Raw genomic sequence first — 18,442 nt, 5'->3', positions numbered from 1 at the left:
GTCTCTCCCTAGACAGCCCCTACACATCTCTTCCGCAGCAAGGCTGTCCCTCAGATGGTGGTTGAACAGGGAGAACCTCATTCCATGGAAGTTAACCCCTACTCTCAACATTACCACAGATGCGAGTCCTTGGGGATGGGGAGCCCATTACGACTCCTCTCTTCTTCAGGGTCAGTGGGGTCAACAGACCGTTCAGAGATCCTCCAACTTCAGGGAACTGGCGGCAGTTCTTCAGGCCTTGAGATCCATACCAGCAATTTCAGGTCGACACTTAAAGATCTATTCCGACAACACGACCACAGTGTCTTTTATATCGTCAGGGGGTACAAGATCGGCCTCGCTGATGGACTTCTCGGAGATCTTTTTCCTGGCAGAACGCCACCTATTGACCTGATCAGCCGTCCATCTGAAGGGAAAAGACAACCAGGTGGCAGACTTCCTAGGCAGAGAAAGGCTTCGCCAATCAGAATGGTGCCTGAATACAACAGGATTTCAGAAAATCATCCTCCAATGGGGAACCCCATCAATAGATCTATTTGCGTCTAAGGAAAACAGGAAGACCCAAAGATTCTTCTCCCTAAACCCTTTAGACCAGCCAACAGCAATAGACGCATTCTCCCAGTGTTGGAGTCAAGAGAGAGGATACGCCTCCCCCCCCCCCCCCCGGAACCTCCTCCCAAGAGTAATATGAAAGGTCAGAGAAGACCAGGCCAGGGTGATATTAATAGCCCCTTCTGGCCAAAGACCATGGTTCACGTGGTGGAGGAAAATGTCTTCAGACCAACCATGGGTTCTCCCGAACATGTCAGACCTTCTATATCAGGGCCCAGTAATACACCCCGACCTTCAATCCACCCTACTAGCCAGTAGGAAAACGGTTACCTCAAAAATATATCAGAGGTCCTGGAAGGCCTTCCTGCAGGGATATTAATCCTTTAACCAGACCAGATACTCCCTTAATATTGGATTTCCTCCGGGCAGGATTAAATAATAACCTTAGGCCTTACTACGTTAAAGGTTCAGATTTCTGCTTTAAGTTCCTTCTTCAATTCTAAATGAGCAGAACAGCCCTGGATCAAGAGCTTCCTAACCGCTGCCCCCAGATCAAACCCCCGATGAGATCCCCAGTTCATAAAGAGGCTGTCACCAGATTATAAGGGCCCCATCTCCTGCATCATTTTATGGGCGCTGGAATGTAGAGAACTGCAGTGGTTTTATTTTGATCTTTTTCAGCAAATTATGACCTTTATTACATTTATGCAAATTAGTTTCTTAATGCCCAAGTGGGCGTATTACAAAGAAGTGTATGACGCTGACCAATCAGTGACCAATCAGCGTCATACACTTCTCTCCATTACACCCAAGCTTGTTTCACTGAACAGCGTGATCTCGCGTGACGTCACTTTCGCCCACCGGTGATGCTGCTGCAGATCCGACGACTGTAACTTCTCATACGCCTGGAGACGATATATGTTCAGTCTTCGGACGCAGGGATGAAGGACCGGTCACGCGAGATCACGCTGTTCAGTGAAACAAGCTTGGGTGTAATGGAGAGAAGTGTATGACGCTGATTGGTCACTGATTGGTCAGCGTCATACACTTCTTTGTAATACGCCCACTTGGGCATTAAGAAACTAATTTGCATAAATGTAATAAAGGTCATAATTTGCTGAAAAAAGATCAAAATAAAACCACTGCAGTTCTCTACATTCCAGCGCCCATAAAATGATGCAGGAGATGGGGCCCTTATAATCTGGTGACAGCCTCTTTAAATCTCGTTCTCCAGGCGATGATAAATCCACCATGTGAACCAATAGACTCGATCTCCGGGAAATCAGATGACCTTCCTGTTGGCCGTTACATCAGCCCGTGGAGTGAGATTCGGGCCCTCTCTGTCTTCTCTCCACATACCCTACTGCTAGACGATAGAGTCATCCTAAAAACCTTACCAGGATTCTTCCTAAACTGGTCTCTCCTTTTCACTTAGACCAAGATATTGTCCTTCCCTCTTTTTGTGATTCCCCAAAAAATCAGCGAGAACAACAGTTAAACCGCCCAGACGTGAGAAGATGCCGAGTCCAGAACCTGAAGATCACCCCGGACCTGAGATCCTCAGAGAATCTGTTTGTCCAGTTTCAGGGTCATAACAAGGGTTCGGCAGCCAGTAAAGCCACCATAGCGAGGTGGAATTAGCCGTCCATACGATCAGCCGACATAAATCAGAAGCTCAAGTCCCCAGAGGTTTTCGGAGCTCACTCCACCAGGGCCGTGTCCACTTCATGAGCAGAGGCGTCTCTAGACCAGATATGTACGGCGGCCACATGGAGTTCCCCTCGCACCTTCCTCCAGCACTACCGGTTACAGCAGCCTCGGACTCGGCCTTTGGTAAGAAGCTGCGGTCCCACCCTAAATACTGACTTCTATTTTCCATCTCCAGGGGTGCTGTCATAGGTGAAAGGGTAAAGGATGGATTACTTACCGGTAATCGGTTTTTCTAGAACCTATGACGGCACCCGCTGTTACCCTCCCAGATGAGCCCTCATAAGGTCGATGAGGGGCGTCCCTTTTTATATCCTCAGGTTTCCTGTCCAGCGGATGCGACATCTCTCCAGGGGTGCGATCATAGGTTCTTGAATAACCGATTACCGGTAAGTAATGAATCTTTCTTCATTTTACAGACCGTGCTCCTATACTTTATAACGGGAGAACGGTATTCTCCCAGCTCGAAGGAACCTCTACTGTAAGAGCGGTCACACTATGGAACCTCTACTGTAAGAGCAGCCACACTATGGAGCCTCTACTGTAAGATCAGTCACACTATGGAACCTCTACTGTAAGATCAGTCACACTATGGAACCTCTACTGTAAGAGCGGTCACACTATGGAGCCTCTACTGTAAGATCGGTCACACTATGGAGCCTCTACTGTAAGAGCCGTCACACTATGGAGCCTCTACTGTAAGAGCAGTCACACTATGGAGCCTCTACTGTAAGAGCAGTCACACTATGGAGCCTCTACTGTAAGAGCGGTCACACTATGGAACCTCTACTGTAAGAGCAGCCACACTATGGAGCCTCTACTGTAAGATCAGTCACACTATGGAACCTCTACTGTAAGATCGGTCACACTATGGAGCCTCTACTGTAAGAGCCGTCACACTATGGAGCCTCTACTGTAAGAGCAGTCACACTATGGAGCCTCTACTGTAAGATCAGTCACACTATGGAGCCTCTACTGTAAGAGCCGTCACACTATGGAGCCTCTACTGTAAGATCAGTCACACTATGGAGCCTCTACTGTAAGAGAAGTCACACTATGGAGCCTCTACTGTAAGAGCAGTCACACTATGGAACCTCTACTGTAAGAGAAGTCACACTATGGAGCCTCTACTGTAAGAGCAGTCACACTATGGAACCTCTACTGTAAGAGCAGTCACACTATGGAGCCTCTACTGTAAGATCAGTCACACTATGGAACCTCTACTGTAAGATCAGTCACACTATGGAGCCTCTGCTGTAAGATCAGTCACACTATGGAGCCTCTACTGTAAGATCAGTCACACTATGGAGCCTCTACTGTAAGAGCAGTCACACTATGGAACCTCTACTGTAAGATCAGTCACACTATGGAGCCTCTACTGTAAGAGCGGTCACACTATGAAGCCTCTACTGTAAGAGCAGTCACACTATGGAACCTCTACTGTAAGATCAGTCACACTATGGAACCTCTACTGTAAGAACAGTCACACTATGGAACCTCTACTGTAAGAGCAGTCACACTATGGAGCCTCTACTGTAAGAGCAGTCACACTATGGAACCTCTACTGTAAGAGCAGTCACACTATGGAGCCTCTACTGTAAGATCGGTCACACTATGGAACCTCTACTGTAAGAGCGGTCACACTATGAAGCCTCTACTGTAAGAGCAGTCACACTATGGAACCTCTACTGTAAGATCAGTCACACTATGGAGCCTCTACTGTAAGAGCAGTCACACTATGGAGCCTCTAGTGTAAGAGCGGTCACACTATGGACCCTCTACTGTAAGAACGGTCACACTATGAAGCCTCTACTGTAAGAGCAGTCACACTATGGAACCTCTACTGTAAGATCAGTCACACTATGGAACCTCTACTGTAAGAGCAGTCACACTATGGAACCTCTACTGTAAGAGCAGTCACACTATGGAACCTCTACTGTAAGAGCAGTCACACTATGGAACCTCTACTGTAAGATCAGTCACACTATGGAGCCTCTACTGTAAGAGCAGTCACACTATGGAGCCTCTACTGTAAGATCAGTCACACTATGGAACCTCTACTGTAAGAGCAGTCACACTATGGAACCTCTACTGTAAGAGCAGTCACACTATGGAACCTCTACTGTAAGATCAGTCACACTATGGAACCTCTACTGTAAGATCAGTCACACTATGGAGCCTCTACTGTAAGATCAGTCACACTATGGAACCTCTACTGTAAGAGCAGTCACACTATGGAGCCTCTACTGTAAGAGCAGTCACACTATGGAACCTCTACTGTAAGAGCAGTCACACTATGGAACCTCTACTGTAAGAGCAGTCACACTATGGAACCTCTACTGTAAGATCAGTCACACTATGGAACCTCTACTGTAAGAGCAGTCACACTATGGAGCCTCTACTGTAAGAGCGGTCACACTATGGAGCCTCTACTGTAAGATCGGTCACACTATGGAGCCTCTACTGTAAGAGCCGTCACACTATGGAGCCTCTACTGTAAGAGCAGTCACACTATGGAGCCTCTACTGTAAGATCAGTCACACTATGGAGCCTCTACTGTAAGAGCCGTCACACTATGGAGCCTCTACTGTAAGAGCGGTCACACTATGGAGCCTCTACTGTAAGATCAGTCACACTATGGAACCTCTACTGTAAGAGCCGTCACACTATGGAGCCTCTACTGTAAGAGCAGTCACACTATGGAACCTCTACTGTAAGATCGGTCACACTATGGAGCCTCTACTGTAAGAGCCGTCACACTATGGAGCCTCTACTGTAAGAGCAGTCACACTATGGAGCCTCTACTGTAAGATCAGTCACACTATGGAGCCTCTACTGTAAGAGCCGTCACACTATGGAGCCTCTACTGTAAGATCAGTCACACTATGGAGCCTCTACTGTAAGAGAAGTCACACTATGGAGCCTCTACTGTAAGAGCAGTCACACTATGGAACCTCTACTGTAAGAGCAGTCACACTATGGAGCCTCTACTGTAAGAGGAGTCACACTATGGAGCCTCTACTGTAAGATCAGTCACACTATGGAACCTCTACTGTAAGATCAGTCACACTATGGAGCCTCTGCTGTAAGATCAGTCACACTATGGAGCCTCTACTGTAAGAGCAGTCACACTATGGAACCTCTACTGTAAGATCAGTCACACTATGGAGCCTCTACTGTAAGAGCGGTCACACTATGGAGCCTCTACTGTAAGAGCGGTCACACTATGAAGCCTCTACTGTAAGAGCAGTCACACTATGGAGCCTCTACTGTAAGATCAGTCACACTATGGGCCCTCTACTGTAAGAGCAGTCACACTATGGAACCTCTACTGTAAGAGCAGTCACACTATGGAACCTCTACTGTAAGATCAGTCACACTATGGAACCTCTACTGTAAGAGCGGTCACACTATGAAGCCTCTACTGTAAGAGCAGTCACACTATGGAACCTCTACTGTAAGATCAGTCACACTATGGAGTCTCTACTGTAAGAGCGGTCACACTATGGAGCCTCTACTGTAAGAGCGGTCACACTATGGACCCTCTACTGTAAGAGCAGTCACACTATGGATCCTCTACTGTAAGATCAGTCACACTATGGAGCCTCTACTGTAAGATCAGTCACACTATGGAACCCATTTCTTGACAGGATAAGTAATGTAATGTATGTACACAGTGACTCCACCAGCAGAATAGTGAGTGCAGCTCTGGAGTATAATACAGGATGTAACTCAGGATTGGTACAGGATAAGTAATGTATGTACACAGTGACTCCACCAGCAGAATAGTGAGTGCAGCTCTGGAGTATAATACAGGATATAACTCAGGATCAGTACAGGATAAGTAATGTAATGTATGTACACAGTGACTCCACCAGCAGAATAGTGAGTGCAGCTTTGGAGTATAATACAGGATATAACTCAGGATTGGTACAGGATAAGTAATGTAATGTATGTACACAGTGACTCCACCAGCAGAATAGTGAGTGCAGCTCTGGAGTATAATACAGGATATAACTCAGGATCAGTACAGGAGAAGTAATGTAATGTATGTACACAGTGACTCCTCCAGCAGAATAGTGAGTGCAGCTCTGGAGTATAATACAGGATGTAACTCAGGATCAGTACAGGATAAGTAATGTAATGTATGTACACAGTGACTCCACCAGCAGAATAGTGAGTGCAGCTCTGGAGTATAATACAGGATATAACTCAGGATCAGTACAGGATAAGTAATGTAATGTATGTACACAGTGACTCCACCAGCAGAATAGTGAGTGCAGCTCTGGAGTATAATACAGGATGTAACTCAGGATCAGTACAGGATAAGTAATGTAATGTATGTACACAGTGACTCCACCAGCAGAATAGTGAGTGCAGCTCTGGAGTATAATACAGGATATAACTCAGGATCAGTATAGGATAAGTAATGTATGTACACAGTGACTCCACCAGCAGAATAGTGAGTGCAGCTCTGGAGTATAATACAGCATGTAACTCAGGATCAGTACAGGATAAGTAATGTAATGTATGTACACAGTGACTCCACCAGCAGAATAGTGAGTGCAGCTCTGGAGTATAATACAGGATATAACTCAGGATCAGTATAGGATAAGTAATGTATGTACACAGTGACTCCACCAGCAGAATAGTGAGTGCAGCTCTGGAGTATTTCATAGAGCTGTTATGAGGGATCTAGCCCGGAGCTTAAAATCTTCAAAACATTGGTGGGTGTATGTGATGTACCAATGTTCTGGACTGAGCTCTTCTCTCGGTCTCATCCAGGTCTTGGCAGCGACTCCCAGAGAACATTTTCTTCTTACACATTGGCAGAGTCCAGGAAGGATCCGCTAATGAAATGGCTTCTCTTGCTCATCCCTGTCGCCTCCCTTGGGCTCGGCACTTGGCAGGTAAATGATCGGTGTATGTACCGTGTAAAGCGCAGTATACGGCAGGCCAAGCACATGGTATTGTATCTTACATAGATCTGTCACCTGACGTAACGGCACTTTGCTGCATTGGTAATTTCCCAAATCATCGAAAGGACAGGAGATTACATGTGAGGAGGTATCAGGAGATTAGGGTAGAGATGTAAGGAGAGGACAGGTTGTGGACAGGAGATTACATGTGGGAGGTATCAGGAGATTAGGGTAGAGATATATGGAGAGGACAGGTTGTGGACAGGAGATTACATGTGAGGGGTATCAGGAGATTAGTGTAGAGATGTATGGAGGGGACAGGTTGTGGACAGGAGATTACATGTGAGGAGGTATCAGGAGATTAGGGTAGAGATGTATGGAGAGGGCAGGTTGTGGACAGGAGATTACATGTGGGGGGTATCAGGAGATTAGGGTAGAGATGTATGGAGAGGACAGGTTGTGGACAGGAGATTACATGTGAGGAGGTATCAGGAGATTAGGGTAGAGATGTATGGAGAGGACAGGTTGTGGACAGGAGATTACATGTGTGGAGGTATCAGGAGATTAGGGTAGAGATGTATGGAGAGGACAGGTTGTGGACAGGAGATTACATGTGGGGGGTATCAGGAGATTAGGGTAGAGATGTATGGAGAGGACAGGTTGTGGACAGGAGATTACATGTGAGGAGGTATCAGGAGATTAGGGTAGAGATGTATGGAGAGGACAGGTTGTGGACAGTAGATTACATGTGAGGAGGTATCAGGAGATTAGGGTAGAGATGTATGGAGGGGACAGGTTGTGGACAGGAGATCACATGTGAGGGGGTATCAGGAGATTAGGGTAGAGATGTATGGAGGGGACAGGTTGTGGACATGAGATTACATGTGTGGAGGTATCAGGAGATTAGGGTAGAGATGTATGGAGAGGACATGTTGTGGGCAGGAGATTACATGTGAGGAGGTATCAGGAGATTAGGGTAGAGATGTATGGAGAGGACAGGTTGTGGACAGGAGATTACATGTGGGGGGTATCAGGAGATTAGGGTAGAGATGTATGGAGAGGACAGGTTGTGGACAGTAGATTACATGTGAGGAGGTATCAGGAGATTAGTGTAGAGATGTATGGAGGGGACAGGTTGTATACAGGAGATTACATGTGAGGAGGTATCAGGAGATTAGGGTAGAGATGTATGGAGAGGACAGGTTGTGGACAGTAGATTACATGTGGGGGGTATCAGGAGATTAGGGTAGAGATGTATGGAGAGGACAGGTTGTGGACAGAAGATTACATGTGAGGAGGTATCAGGAGATTAGGGTAGAGATGTATGGAGAGGACAGGTTGTGGACAGGAGATTACATGTGAGGAGGTATCAGGAGATTAGGGTAGAGATGTATGGAGAGGACAGGTTGTGGACAGGAGATTACATGTGAGGAGGTATCAGGAGATTAGGGTAGAGATGTATGGAGAGGGCAGGTTGTGGACAGGAGATTACATGTGTGGGGGTATCAGGAGATTAGGGTAGAGATGTATGGAGAGGACAGGTTGTGGACAGGAGATTACATGTGGGAGGTATCAGGAGATTAGGGTAGAGATGTATGGAGGGGACAGGTTGTATACAGGAGATTACATGTGAGGAGGAATCAGGAGATTAGGGTAGAGATGTATGGAGAGGACAGGTTGTATACAGGAGATTACATGTGAGGGGTATCAGGAGATTAGGGTAGAGATGTATGGAGAGGACAGGTTGTGGACAGGAGATTACATGTGTGGAGGTATCAGGAGATTAGGGTAGAGATGTATGGAGAGGACAGGTTGTGGACAGGAGATTACATGTGAGGGGTATCAGGAGATTAGGGTAGAGATGTATGGAGAGGACAGGTTGTGGACAGGAGATTACATGTGAGGAGGTATCAGGAGATTAGGGTAGAGATGTATGGAGAGGACAGGTTGTGGACAGGAGATTTCATGTGGGGAGGTATCAGGAGATTAGGGTAGAGATGTATGGAGGGGACAGGTTGTGGACAGGAGATCACATGTGAGGGGGTATCAGGAGATTAGGGTAGAGATGTATGGAGGGGACAGGTTGTGGACATGAGATTACATGTGTGGAGGTATCAGGAGATTAGGGTAGAGATGTATGGAGAGGACATGTTGTGGGCAGGAGATTACATGTGGGGGGTATCAGGAGATTAGGGTAGAGATGTATGGAGGGGACAGGTTGTGGACAGGAGATTACATGTGGGGGGTATCAGGAGATTAGGGTAGAGATGTATGGAGAGGACAGGTTGTGGACAGTAGATTACATGTGAGGAGGAATCAGGAGATTAGGGTAGAGATGTATGGAGAGGACAGGTTGTGGACAGGAGATTACATGTGAGGAGGTATCAGGAGATTAGGGTAGAGATGTATGGAGAGGACAGGTTGTGGACAGGAGATTACATGTGGGAGGTATCAGGAGATTAGGGTAGAGATGTATGGAGAGGACAGGTTGTGGACAGGAGATTACATGTGATGGTATCAGGAGATTAGGGTAGAGATGTATGGAGGGGACAGGTTGTGGACAGGAGATTACATGTGGGGAGGTATCAGGAGATTAGGGTAGAGATGTATGGGGAGGACAGGTTGTGGACAGGAGATTACATGTGGGGAGGTATCAGGAGATTAGGGTAGAGATGTATGGGGAGGACAGGTTGTGGACAGGAGATTACATGTGAGGAGGTATCAGGAGATTAGGGTAGAGATGTATGGAGAGGACAGGTTGTGGACAGGAGATTACATGTGAGGAGGTATCAGGAGATTAGGGTAGAGATGTATGGAGGGGACAGGTTGTGGACAGGAGATTACATGTGAGGGGGTATCAGGAGATTAGGGTAGAGATGTATGGAGAGGACAGGTTGTGGACAGGAGATTACATGTGAGGAGGTATCAGGAGATTAGGGTAGAGATGTATGGAGGGGACAGGTTGTGGACAGGAGATTACATGTGAGGAGGTATCAGGAGATTAGGGTAGAGATGTATGGAGGGGACAGGTTGTGGACAGACTTGTACACTCCTTACCATTGAAATTTTAACACCTGGAAATTGCCGACCAATGACGTCCTAGATGTGCTCGATGGAAGACCAGTCCGGGGACGCTGCAGGCCGTGGTAGCACGTTTAGGCCACGCCGGCTGCTCACAGTAGCCTGACCACGAGGCGTTGCCCTGTTGAAAAACGGCTTCTAAGACACTTTGGAGAAAAGGCCGCACCACTGGTTCCACGACCAAATCAATGTAACATCGAGCTGTCAGTGCACCTGACCTAAACAAGAGGGTCTGGCTGCCGTACATTATACCACCCCTCACCATAATCCCGGGAGTAGGACCGTGTGGCGTTCTCTTGTGAAGGCCTCTTCATGTCATTGGTTGGGAGACCACGTGGACAATCTCCGGCTATAATTGCATGTGAGACAAAAGCGGGACTCATCGCTGAAGAGGATAGACCTCCATTTCAGCCTCTATTGTCGTATTGCTCTGCACCATGATGGCCTTTGGGAGCGGTGGCGCGTGGTCAATGGAACAGCTGTAGCTGGACGTCTGGCTCGTAGCCCAATGTCGTGGAAACGCCTTCTTATGGTTTGTGTGGACACCGGTTGCCGTACAGAATGGATCACTACGCGCTATTCCAATCAGACGATCCGTCCGTGCAGAGGTTCACCTTCGCGCACCTCTTGCTGTTCTTCCCGTTCATCATTGTTCTCCCAACCTCCGGGACACACAACGTTGATCAGTGCTGACCTCTCGGCTACGGCGCGTAGCGATCTGCCGGAGTGATAAACCAAGGTCTCAGGTCAAGGATTCTGTCCCGCTCTGTTTGTGACAAGTGGCGATAACTGGAACGTGGACGAGCAGGAGGCCCCGCACAATCCTCCCGCACCCCGCGATATGAGTTTTGAGATTTCATGTGGCTAAAAAAAAACTTTGCTTTCAATCTGATTTTTATGCCCCCCCCCCCCCCCCCCCCCCACATGCCACAGATTGGAGCTGGAAAATGTCATTCTTTGCAGATATTAGCGACTTCCTCCGTCTGCAGCCCCCGGCGGCTTCTCCTTCTTGGTGTAATTTCAATGTTGAGGAGTGTAAGTTATTGTTACTGTTTTGCAGTGGATTCCTTGAGCAATGGGGAGCCCGTAAAGGGATTGTCAGAGGGGGAGGCAGCGTTGAGGGTGGATTGGAGGGGTTTTAGATGGAAGGCCACAGACCAGGATGTTGCAGTAGTCTGGGTGGGAGATGATGAGGGCAGGTACAAGCTTTTTTGTTGACTTCAGGTTGAAGATTGAGCTGATTCAAGAAATATTTTTGAGGTGGAGATGCGAAAGGCTCTGATGTGCGGTTTGAAGGATAGGGTCAAGGGTTATCCCGAGGCAGCGGACTTGTGAGACGATTGATAGTCCTGGTAGGGGGTTAAGGGGGAAAGAAGATGAATTTGGTTTTCTCCATGTTGAGTTTTAGAAAGAGGAACGAGGAGGATAAAGCCGGTAGACACTCTGAATAGCAGAGAATTAACACCAAACATTCTAGAAGAGATTTTGCGCTCCACTCTACAGTCCCTGCTGATGCTCCAGTTTATGGAGTGAGATCTCGCAGGGATTGGAGTAGACGGGTTATAGACGACAACGCCCGACTGATTCTGCTATTTTTGTCTCTTCTTTTTAGATCCAGCGACGGAGGTGGAAGCTGAATCTCATACAGCAGGTGGAGTCCCAGTTTCGGTCCAGTCCCATACCTCTCCCCACAGAGTGAGTTACCCTTTACATGCAGCTTTGTCAGGGCTCGAGAAGCAGGAGAAATGGCCCTGGAGGACTATATAAAAAAAGAAAAGGCCAGTTGATGAAGTTGAATGTGTTCACCATTTAGTGGGCAGAGGCTGAACTTGGGGTCAATGTTTAATGTGTTCAGTCCCACAGAACTTCAGACATTGGAGTTTCATCCTGTCAAGGTCAGAGGTCATTTTGATCACTCAAAGGAGCTTTACCTCAAGCCCCGCACCCTGATGAAACCAAGTAACGAGTCTCCGCCGTCGGGTGGGATGGGACCTCAGGAGAACGGCGCTCATGTCATCACCCCCTTCCGCTGCACGGACCTTGGGTATGTCATTTTACCACATAATTTGCTCCCAATGCAACCAGTGTTCCAATATTTTATTCTAATGTGACGCTTGATATGGTAGTACCCTAGTTGTGATGAGGTCATGAAAGGGGTGGTACCCTAGTTGTAGAGATGATGAGTGGAACCCTTGTTATAATGATGTCATGAAAGGGGTGGTAACCTAGGTGTAATGATGAGGTCATAGAAGGGGTGGAACTCTTTTTGTAATGATGATGTCATGGAAGGAGTGTTATGTGAGGTGTAATAATGGTGTCATGAAAAGTGTTGGTGCCCTAGATGTAATAATGATGTCATAAAAAGGGTGGAACCCTTGTTGTAATGTTGATGATGTCATGAAAGTGGTGGTGTCCTAGGTGTAATGGTGTCATAGAAGGGGTGGTGTCCTAGGTGTAATGGTGTCATAGAAGGGGTGGTGCCCTAGGTCTGATGATGTCATGGAAGGGGTGGTGCCCTAGGTCTGATGATGATGTCATGGAAGGGGTGGTGCCCTAGGTCTGATGATGATCTCATGGAAGGGGTGGTGCCCTAGGTCTGATGATGATGATCTCATGGAAGGGGTGGTGCCCTAGGTCTGATGATGATGTCATGGAAGGGGTGGTGTCCTAGGTCTGATGATGATGTCATGGAAGGGGTGGTGTCCTAGGTCTGATGATGATATTATGGAAGGGGTGGTACTCTAAGTTCACGGTTGTCTTACTAGTGCTCTTTCATTTGCCATCTCTACCTCTAACAAGGCATAATAATTTACCTACAGAATCACCATCTTGGTAAACAGGGGTTTTGTCCCAAACAAGAAGCTGACTCCACAGACAAGAATGGAGGGTCAGGTGAGCAGAGAATACAAAGAGTGAACTGGATCTTCCCCAGCTAAAAAAACCCGACCCCTGGGCCACATTACAGAGATTCCCATATGGCACATGCTGTGTTTCTGTGTCCGTTGTAGCATGTGTAATAAGATGGACCTCACCCCTCCCCCGCTCTCATACGCTTTACATGACTTTGCCCCTTACTGTTTAGGCTCTGTTCACATATCGTTTTTACACTAGGTTTGAATATGCGCCAGGAATGCTCCCGACCCTTACGCCGAACATATCCATAGGGCCCCATTTACCCGCCAGGCCATCATTCGTTGGCTTACTTTTTTTTCACCTCCTATACAGAGGCATGCTGCAAAAAAAATGGATAGTACGCAGTATCCTTTTTTTTTTTTTTTTTTTACTCCTGAGGTCTTATGGACGACATATTCCTCTGTCACACGGCTAAAGCGAGATGTGAACCGGTCAACACTGATGAAAAATTCCATAAAATGAAGTGCAAAAAAAAAAATGCATGCGAAGAAACAAAACCAAACTGAAAAGGTCACGCAGGACACTCACCGATCGTCCAATAAAAAAGTCAACACTTTCTAATCATTAAAAGATGACAGACAAAAAAAGAGAAACCGCTCAGACCCACGGGACACGATGAGGTGATCACCCCGGAGCCGCAGATGAAATGTACAGTCATAGATACCAATGGTACATAGGAACAGGAACCAAATGCCCAAAAAGTGTCGCCACTAACCCCAACATTCAAACCGAGTTACAAGTAACATCCAAGGTAAAGGGTCAAGTACCCAGGCGGAAAAACGAGTCAGAGGGGAGAGCAAATTCCAGGGGGTCCACCACACCCGCTGCGCGTTTCGCACCAAATGCTTGTCCTGTACTAAAGTAACCAGGCCGAGCAGGACCGTTCCAGGACACTAAGGGTATGTTCACACGCCGAGTCAGAAACGGCTGAAAATACGGAGCGGTTTTCAGGGAGCCTGTGATCTTCAGCCGTTTTTGAAGCTCCTTTTAACTTTGAAGCTTCTTTTGAGGCGTTTTTCAGTGTTCAATGGAAAATCCGCTCCAAACGCCTCAAGAAGTGACGCGCTACTTCTTTTTACTCACCGTCTTTTTATACACTGTTTTTTTAAACGGCGGCATAAGATGCCCCGTATGAACTAATTGCCGTTTTTCCCAGTGATTTCAATGGGCAGATGTTTGTAGGCATTCAGCTACTGTTTTTTAGGGGTATTTCAGGGTGTTTACGCCCCAAACTAGGCCTGAAAACAGAGTGAGCATTCCCTAAAACACAAACCCGACGTGCGTTGGTGATGTAACGACAGACTCCACCCCTGACTAAGCTTTGTGGTGATGTGTCCGGGCACCGCTCCTCCTCGGCGTGGTTACTTTTGTGCCCTATTTTGTATGTATTATTGTGTGTAATAGATATAGATATATAATCTGTATACAACACATTTTTTCTTGCCTATAACTATTTGTCATTATGGACGCACCGTCATGACTCAAAATATATTGGACTAAAATTTTGTAGGCGAGTGTTTCAACCGATACTCATTCCATTTATCCAGATCCTAATCATTGATGATATGGGAGAGCAGGAGACACAGACATTGCCGGGGGCTCACAAATACTCCTCTGAGGTTTATTGCCAAAATCTGTTACAATGATCTCATTCAAAAGGGGAGTATTTCATGTTGAGCCAATCACAGGCAGACGATACTTTTTAAATGCATTATTATAATTCTTCATCGGATGCTGACGGCGGGTTCTACATGCGCTTGTTCTTCTTGGGGGGGGGGGGGGTTATTCACATACAGATGAGCACATGAGGAGAGAGAGAAATAGTTACAGATGTGATAACTTGAGGTCGGCCGTTCAGCCAGACGGCGGTTTTCTGGCTTTGTCAAGGTTCTGCAAACAACATCCCAAGATTACAGGGGGGGGGGTCATTACAGGTGGAGTAAGGTCCGGCCTTCTTGATAATTCACAAGGTCATTTGATATGAGGATAGAAGTAAATCGACCATCCCTTTATTTTTTTTAATCTCCATCTCCCATTTGTTTGAGGCCTCGACCGGTCTGTATATCCAGGTTACCCCCTGTATGTTCTTTACTCCCCCTTTGTGAAGGTTTTGCTTTTATCTAATATTCATATTCACCAGAAAACTCTCCCAACATGAACATGGGGCCCCGCCTGGTGCCACGGTCTGCCATACTGGTTCATACCCATTAACTTTGTGGCATCATCCATTGGGCCCATTATAGGCTATGGACCGGGCTCTCGGATCTCCGCTCGTTGTCCCGGTGATCTGGGTAATAGAAAGGAGACGGTCTTACTTCTGGGCTCGGATTGGCTTTCTCTGTCCTCCCGATCTGTGGAATTCATTGGTTTTCTTTTTCTGTAGATCGATGGGAATCTGGATCTGGTGGGAATTGTGAGGATTCCAGAGACTCGCCAACAATTTGCTCCAGAAAATGATGTGCAGCACAATGTGTGGTATTACCGGGACCTGGCCGCCATGGCAGAGCAGACCGGGGCGCAGCCCATCTATATTGAAGCTGATTTTGGTAAGACCTGACCCTGGTCCCTGCTGACACGTTGTGGTGTCGCCGCCCTCCTGGATGGTGGCACCATGTCTGTCCTGTAGTATTGTGGTCACCACTCCGGCTGTTGTCGGACAAGGTGAAGTCTTATGTATTTCAGCACATGGAGTCCCTGCAGGCTGGACCGCTGCGTGGAGCCCGGCGCCATTATACAACATCCGATGGTGCTTCATGAAATTCATACGGAGCGGAAAGAAACCTCTGTATTACTCTATAAAACTGGAGGTGGAGTCCCAATATGGCCGTGTGTATGAGAATCTGGTGCAAAGGAAAAGTGGAACGGTCGCTCACGGCAACCAATCAGGCTGCTGCTCTCAGAAGCTCTGAGAAGGAACCTGATTGGTTGCTATGGGAACTGCTCCACTTTTCCTTTGCACCAGTTTTGATACATCTCCCCTAATGAGTGTAGTCTGTGGTGGATGTGCGGACTGTGATTAATGGACGACTTCTCTATCAAATGTCAGACAGCAGTGTCCCCGGGGGACCCATCGGTGGACAGACCCGCGTGGCACTAAGAAATGACCACCTGCAGTACAGCGTGACATGGTAGGTGTACATGAAATGACGGGTGCTCGGAATGAACGCCATATTTATCGGACGCCCAATAGGTGTCGTGCGCAGTTATTTACATCACGTTACTCCCCTGAGAATCCGCGGAGCCTCTTGTAACCGACTCTTCACATCCCATTTTTTCATTCTGTTCAACACGTGCAGCAGCAAAAACGTCCCAACACGTGCGCCAAACACACGGCCCAACACGTGCGCCAAACACACGGCCCAACACGTGCGCCAAACACACGGCCCAACACGTGCGCCAAACACACGGCCCAACACGTGCGCCAAACACACGGCCCAACACGTGCGCCAAACACACGGCCCAGACCTGCCCAACTGCGGTCCAGTGGAATTGTTTTAGGAAAAGGGCAGATTGGGAAAAAGACAAAAAGGTTCTACCGAGACTTAGCGCCCAGAACACAAGATCTGTCAGTGTAGATCCGTGACCGCGCCCCATTGTTAGTCGCCCTCCACCTCACGGATCCAGCTGATTGACTGAACACAGGGGGAGCCATCGTTTCTGTGCAGCCGATGTCCCCACCCTGACCGCGGCCTTGTCCTCCGGAAGACTGTCCCCCCCCACTCAAGTCATTTATTCCCCTCTTACTTCCAGGTTCTCGCTCTCCGCCTTCACCTCTCTCCTGTGGTTCCAAAAATTTATCCGGAAAGTGCGCTAGTGATGTCTCCAGTGATCGCCGCGGCCGCCGCTCTCACACTGGGATGGAGTTTTGTGATCGGAGACTCCCTGGATCTATAATCTCCTCCTCATCTTTACCACCAATCAGAAATAAAGAAGGTTCTGCCTCCGCTGGTAATTGTCCAGTCATTCCGCCGTCCCCTGGGGGGGGAGGGGGGGGTAGATTTAACCCTGTCAGTCCAGTATTCTATTCTTTACCATTCATGTGCTCAGTGAGGGCTCCTACCAGATGGAGTCAGTGGGGGAAGCTGCACTTCAGTCCACGCCTCGTCAGAGGTATACAGCGGGAGGGGCCCCCATACATATCCCATATAGCAGAGAGTATAGTGTGCGGTATACAGTATTTGTGTTGGCGTTTTCCTTGTGCATACGCTGAACGTGTTCATATAACAAGAAATGACAACCGCCTTATAAAGGTGAGGACACACCGGGCGGCTACGCTGCAGGAAAGTGCACAGCATAGCCCTCCCGGACGCTGCACAGAATTCGGCCTGAAAAATTGCACCAAATTGGGTGCAGTTTTTCGAGCGGAATGTCAACTGCAGGAAAAAAAAACCCAGTTTACACTTACTGCCCGAGTGTTGTCATGGTGACGCGTCCCCTTCTTCTGAGCGTAGCCCGGCATCCATAGTCCGTGTGACCGCTGCAGCCTGTGATTGGCCAGTGATTGGCTGCAGCGGTCACATGGGATAAAACATCATCTCAGGAGGCCGGGCTGCGCTCAGTGCGGGGGACGGCGGCCGGGGGGGGGGAAGGATTAACCTTTTTATTATTTTTCAAGCAAAGGAAAGTTTGTTTTTCTGAGTTGCAATATTTGTGGTGGAATCTTCACTGTTTTGGCGCAAAAATCGCAACATTTGCCTTTATGGGGGAGGCAGAAGAGCAGAGATTATATTCTGCAGATTAAAGGAACGCGCCACAGCTCAATCTCTGAACGGTTTCTTGGCAGATTTGTCCTAAGGTCGTCCACGCTGTCCGTTCTCCACAATGAAATATATTGTACAAAATCCGCAGTGTTTCCTCTGTTTCCCTACCCTATGGGCTTATTCACACGGACACATGTATTTCAGTGGCGCATTCACACGGACGATGTTTCGACAGACCATGTGAAGGGTCCGTTGAAGAATAGAACATGTTCCTACTTTCTTCCCTTTTCAAGGATCCCTCGTTCTTCTCAAGTTCACGGGAATTCATGAAAACGGGACCTGACGTGAGAATCTGGCCTAAAGGTGGCGATGCTGCGGGTGTATCAGTGTTAACCATGCGTGTACTGTACAACGAGCTCTGGAGCCGTAGGAGAACGTTACCCATCCCAGACACGTCGGGGAACATCCCACGTGACCTCTCCCCTAAGAACAGGGGGCCACAGCCATGACATGGTCTCTAGCCAAAGTGTGATGTCTGTAGGTGGGATATACAGATCTGTTGAGGGTGTG

At 47.8% G+C, this 18,442-nt stretch overlaps 1 protein-coding gene across 4 annotated transcripts in view; it reads left to right on the top strand.

The window, feature by feature from the left end:
• The window catches only part of SURF1 (SURF1 cytochrome c oxidase assembly factor), a 37,798-nt gene extending 20,680 nt beyond the window's left edge, over positions 1-17,118 (top strand). For 3 of the 4 annotated variants that reach the window (XM_075848686.1, XM_075848684.1, XM_075848685.1), the window contains exons 3-8: positions 11,872-11,954; positions 12,115-12,303; positions 13,079-13,151; positions 15,556-15,718; positions 16,219-16,300; positions 16,923-17,118. In XM_075848686.1, coding sequence (XP_075704801.1) covers positions 11,872-11,954; positions 12,115-12,303; positions 13,079-13,151; positions 15,556-15,718; positions 16,219-16,300; positions 16,923-16,986 — 654 coding nt within the window. In that variant the 3' untranslated portion in view covers positions 16,987-17,118. Of the gene's footprint in view, positions 1-7,044; positions 7,170-11,871; positions 11,955-12,114; positions 12,304-13,078; positions 13,152-15,555; positions 15,719-16,218; positions 16,301-16,922 lie in introns of all 4 variants that reach the window. The other variant, XM_075848683.1, reaches the window with a different exon arrangement.
• The last annotated feature ends 1,324 nt before the right edge of the window (positions 17,119-18,442 follow it).

The sequence above is a fragment of the Rhinoderma darwinii genome, unplaced genomic scaffold (genome assembly GCF_050947455.1).
Source record: "Rhinoderma darwinii isolate aRhiDar2 unplaced genomic scaffold, aRhiDar2.hap1 Scaffold_4462, whole genome shotgun sequence".
Classification (NCBI taxonomy): Eukaryota; Metazoa; Chordata; class Amphibia; order Anura; family Rhinodermatidae; genus Rhinoderma; species Rhinoderma darwinii.
This window is presented reverse-complemented; position numbering and strand designations above follow the sequence as displayed.